Source organism: Chenopodium quinoa, unplaced genomic scaffold (assembly GCF_001683475.1).
Source record: "Chenopodium quinoa cultivar QQ74 unplaced genomic scaffold, ASM168347v1, whole genome shotgun sequence".
NCBI lineage: Eukaryota > Viridiplantae > Streptophyta > Magnoliopsida > Caryophyllales > Amaranthaceae > Chenopodium > Chenopodium quinoa.
The window spans coordinates 3393512-3398477 of record NW_018743204.1 but is presented as its reverse complement, the minus strand read 5'-3'; the positions used below and the strand labels follow the sequence as shown (position 1 = coordinate 3398477).

The 4966-nt window shown below is 39.8% G+C and overlaps 1 protein-coding gene across 1 annotated transcript; it reads left to right on the top strand.

Annotated features, from left to right (window-relative positions):
* The first annotated feature begins 1383 nt into the window (after nucleotides 1-1383).
* On the top strand, nucleotides 1384-3298 carry LOC110733775. The gene is made up of 3 exons (XM_021913835.1): nucleotides 1384-1747; nucleotides 2095-2646; nucleotides 2766-3298. The coding sequence occupies exons 1-3, from the start codon at nucleotides 1384-1386 to the stop codon at nucleotides 3296-3298; spliced, it is 1449 nt and encodes a 482-aa protein (XP_021769527.1).
* Nucleotides 3299-4966: the final 1668 nt, after the last annotated feature.

Genomic DNA, 4966 nt, shown 5'->3' with positions numbered 1-4966 from the left:
ATGAGGGTTGGATAGAGTTTGAATAAATACTTGGACTGAAAATGTGGACTAATTTGTATGACGTGTTTGATTGAAAAAGGATTTGAAACACTCCCGAGATTAAATACTCGATCTCACCAATAATGGCGGTGAAAGATTGTTCATCATCGGGTTTGGTTTTGGGGAGACATATTTAGGAGTCTACATAAGGGCCTTGATTCCATCACTAGTGTAGTCCTAATACGTGCTTAGGTACATATTGGGTCTATTTTAGAGAGCGAACTTAGTTTGTTTAGATGTTTTGTCATGGTTTGGGCTCAGACTTAGATTTTGAATTGGGTTAAGGTACATTATTTAGCAGCCCGTAATATAGTTCTAAGCTCGATTTGTAATGGAGAACCATGATTTTATTATCATCATTGCACTTCGTTTTCGAGACAGGAGAACAAAAGTAGATGTCTACAAATATATTAGTGGGTGCTGTTCTGAATACTCTATAAACTTTCAAAGACTACAAAGAGTATCAACCTTTATCTTATGCACCAAAAAATTTAAGTTTTTGCCCTCATCTTGTAAATATACCTCAACCATTGTATCTTTATTATTCCAAAATTTGTTATCCTTGAGCAAGGGCTAAGGATGACTCATTGTTATGTTATTGTCGACTGGATTAAAAGGGAATACAAAGAAATTCTAATATAAAACTCTATTACGAGAATATTTCCCCTAGTAGCCCATGAGAATCCCTAGGCCACGGCTCTACCATCTTTTTTCTAGAGACTCGATTCACTCGATACATCTTATGGTATCTAAAAAAAGCAGAGTTTTGTAGTGGTTTTGAGAATCCTTACACTATGAGAGTATGAGTGAAGAAGCAAGTAGCTAATAAACAACCATAGAGACTCTGATGTAGTTTGATATTTAAAAACTTTCTCTCACTAAAAGAGAGCTTATCTCTCTAGGAAACTAGAGCTCCTTCCCCAATTTTCATCACCGCTTCCACCTACCTCAATTTCAACAAAATTCAAGCTACTTTCATATTTAAAATTAGTAGAATTCCATAGACCCAAGTTCTTTAGTGGTTTTTAATTTTTCTTGCTTTCTGGTCGGTAGTCATATTTTTTCGATTTCAAGTTCCCTATTTCCATCTTCCTCGCTTCAATTGAAATGTCAGAATTTCGACATTCTATGTACTGATGACACCCTTCCAGGTTCCATCAAATGCTCGATTAGAGAGTAAAACTTCAAATTCATGTGTTTGAATCATTATTGCCAGGTTTCTACTTGGATGTTGGAAATTCTCAATTTAAGTGGATTAATATCAGACCTGAGAATTTGTTTATTTTGTGCTCTAGGTGCAATAGTGTTGGCCATAAGAAGAATACTTGTTTTAGGACTCCTTGTATGTCTACTTCTTTTGTGGCTGATAATGGATTGTGTATGTCTGCTGATCATCTTGCCTATAATCTCTCAAATTCGAACATTGGCTTGAAAAGAACAGAAAAATTTAGAACAACAAGGGTGAATCTTCCGATTAGTGACACTCAAGTGGTTGAGGAGCAGTCAACTGACAAGGGTTCGCATGCTAAGGTATTGCACAAGTCTTCTGCGTTGCTGGGAAAGGGTCCAGAGAAGGTGCATAAGTGGGTCAGGAATCACTGCCCAGCTAAACATTCTGGTGGAGTGGTTGAGCCTTCGGTTCCCCCTATTTTGGAGTTACAAGTACTGGAAAGCCAAGATTCTGGTTGCCTTCCTTGTTGGGTGCCAAGTAAGAAATGAAAGGGTGTTTCTTATTTGGGTTCTGCTGAGCATTTTACTGGTTGTTTCTCCTGTCTCCCTTTTAAGAAACGTAAAGGGATTAATAAATCTTCTTCAGCTCAGATGTCTTGTTCTGGTTCTTCTTTTGAGGGCTCGGTGGCTGCCCGTTTAAGGCCACCAAGCGGCAGATGAAGATTGTGGCTTGGAACTGTAGGGGTTTGGGTTAGGCGGGCTCCCCTAAATTTCCTTACATCGCGTCCTTAGTCCGCTCTTATGGTGTCGATATTGTGTTTTTAGCTGAAATTATGGTGTCTGTAAATTCTATTATACATAAGATATCTTCCCTGCCATGTTCAGGTTTAGTGGGTGTAGACTCGGTGGGTCTTAGTGGTGGGTTTTGTGTGTTTTGGTTTGCCCTAGTTGTGATTGATCCTCTTTTGGTTTCTCCGCATGTAATATTGTGTCGAATTGTGAAGAATTTGGTAACAAAATATGTCCTTTTTATGTATGGAGCGCCTCAAGTTTATGGCCGTACGACTATGTGGTCGGAAATTTATGATATTTTAGCTGCTTATCCGAATTTTGTGTTAATTGGTGATTTTAACCATGTTGAATATTTATCGGATAAGGTTGGAGGTAATCCGGACATTCCCGGCCGTCAAGATTTTATACAATGGAAACTGGACAATGGGTTACTTGATATTCTATTTTCTGGACCGTCTTTCACTTGGACTAATGGGAGGATAGTTATGGACCCTACTTTTGAAAGATTACTTTCCATTGGCTTCAGGATTGGTCAGCTACCTCAGTTTATCACCATCCCATTTTGTTTTCAGATCATACGGCTATTATTTTATGTGACTCTTTGCCTTCTGGTAGATATAAACGACCTTAATGAATTGAAAACTGGTGCCTGCAATCTGTGGAGGTTGCTGCTATGGTTCGGGCTATTTTTGCATATCATATCCCTAGGTCTCTTATGTTTTCCTTGTCAAAAAGACTTTGTGTTCTTTGTCATCGTCTGCTAGCTTGGTGTGTTTCCCATAAAAACGCATTGGGCATTGATTGGAAAGCTTTGGTTCAAGATGTCACTAATGCTTCTTTTACTCTTGATTCTCGGAGTAGTCGTTGTTTGTTTAGCACTTTTAGGATGGAAAAGATTACAGAGGCTCAGGCGGCGTTTCTTTTTTGGAGACATCGAGCAATAGTGAAGTGGGATGCGTTTGGTGATGAGCATACTCGGTTGCTTTTTTCTGCAGTTCAGGCTCGACGTAGGAAAAATACTATTCTTGGTCTTAAGGATAATGCCGGTCCTTGGGTTTTAGATGCGCAGGACATTCGTTCTTTGGTTCTGATTTTTACAGGTCACTGTATAGTAGGCAATCAGATCGACCTTCTGTTTCTCAGTTCCCTTGGGATTCCCTTCAGCTCCCTTCTTTGTCAAACATCGTCAGTCCTTGTAGCTCCATTTTTGGCTGATGATATTAGGCAGGCTATGTTTAGTATTGTTGATGGTAAATCTCCTAATGGTTTTACTTTGGCCTTTTTTAAGACCTATTAGACAGAGGTGGGTGAATGGTGTTCAGTTCTTTTTTGCTCATGGCCATTTGCTTAAGGACTGGAATCGGTCGTTTTTAGTTCTGCTTCTTAAAGTTGATCACCCTGAAACTATTTCTCAATTTAGACCGATAGGACTCTGTAATGTCATTTATAAATGTATTGCTAAGTGTCTTGCTCAACGTCTGCGTTGGATTATGCCAGACATAGTTTCGGATTTTTAGAATGCCTTTGTCCCTGGTAGGTTGATGTCTGATAACTGCCTAATGGTGCATGAGATCCATTCTTTTATGAATGCCTCCAAAGCTAGGAAACGTTTTTATGCGGCCCTAAAGCTAGACATGAATAAAGCTTTATGACAGAGTTGAGTGGGACTTTCTGGGGTGGGTTCTTTAGGTTTTTTGGATTTTCTCCCTACTGGATTCATTTGAATATGCAATGTGTTTCTACGGTCTCTTACCAGGTGCTGGTTAATGGTTCTCCTTCTGAGGGTTTTCGTCCTCAGCGTGATCTGCATCAAGGAGATCCTCTATTTTCTTACCTATTTGTTTTGTGCATGGAGGTTCTTTTGGCAATGCTTTGTAAGGCTGAATATGAAGGCCTTTTTAGGGTATTAAAATTGCTAGCGGGGTTCCTACCATTTCACACTTGTTCTTTGCTGATGACTCCTTGCTATTCTTCCAAGTCTCTCCTCCTGTGTGTGAAAATATGTTGAATGTGCTTTCTACATTTTGTGATATTTTAGGTTAGATGCTTAATTTGCAGAAGTCGTTTGTCAAGTTTAGTCCTAATATTCCTGAGGATTATCGAACTTATCTGTCTGGTTATATGAAAATGCGATCTGAATCTAGATTAGGTTCTTATTTGGGGTTTCCTGTTGATTTGGGCCGTAGTAAATTATCTGAGTTTGGGTTCCTCTTGGACAAGGTGGCCAAACGTCTAGAGGCCTTTACAGCTTTGCAGCTTTTGCCGGCGGCTAAGCTTGTCATTATCAACTCAGTGCTCATTGCCTCCTTTAATCACATCTTATCTGTTTTCAAAATTCCTGGTTTTATATGTTCTAGAGTGGATAATTTGTTAGCCAGGATTTTGGTGTAAGTCTTCTTCTTCTAATCGAGGTTTAGCTCTTCGGTCTTCGTCATTGCTCCATCTTTCGAAGGGTTTAGGAGGATTGGGAATTCGTATTATTGTCCCTTTTAACTCTTCATTGTTAGCAAAGCAGAGTTGGCAAATTATTCAGTGCCCTCAGCTGTTGGTTTCCCGGCTTCTGTTTGCGAAGTATCCGACTCTTCGTTCCATTGACTCGATCTCAACTTCTCGTCCCTCTTGGGGTTGTAAGGGTCTTATTTTGGGATTGTCCTCGTTATCGAAGGGTTTGTTTTGGAAGGTTGGTTCAGGTTCTCTAGTTCGTATTTTGGAGGAATCCTGGTTCCGGGGGAACCGGTATATTTCAAGGATCTTCCGTCTGAGGCGGTTCGTCCGACTCTTGTGTCTTCTTTACTTGATCCGCGTTCTTACGCGTGGGATGTTACTGTTGTTCACGGGCTATTTGATTCTAGTTGCTGCTAGAATTCTTTTGTTGGATCGGCTAGTGAGTTTAATGGATGATTTTGTGTACCGGAATTTCACTAGGGATGGTATTTTTTCAACTAAATCTGCTTATGCCCTTCTT

Excerpts from the sequence above, each read along its gene's own strand:
- LOC110733775 (XM_021913835.1), top strand. The coding sequence starts at position 1,384 with ATGTCTACTTCTTTTGTGGCTGATAATGGATTGTGTATGTCTGCTGAT. Across the intron at positions 1,748-2,094 it reads CCTTCCTTGTTGGGTGCCAA|GTTTAGTGGGTGTAGACTCG; the intron begins GTAAGAAATGAA and ends TGCCATGTTCAG. Across the intron at positions 2,647-2,765 it reads CCTTAATGAATTGAAAACTG|CTTGGTGTGTTTCCCATAAA; the intron begins GTGCCTGCAATC and ends ATCGTCTGCTAG.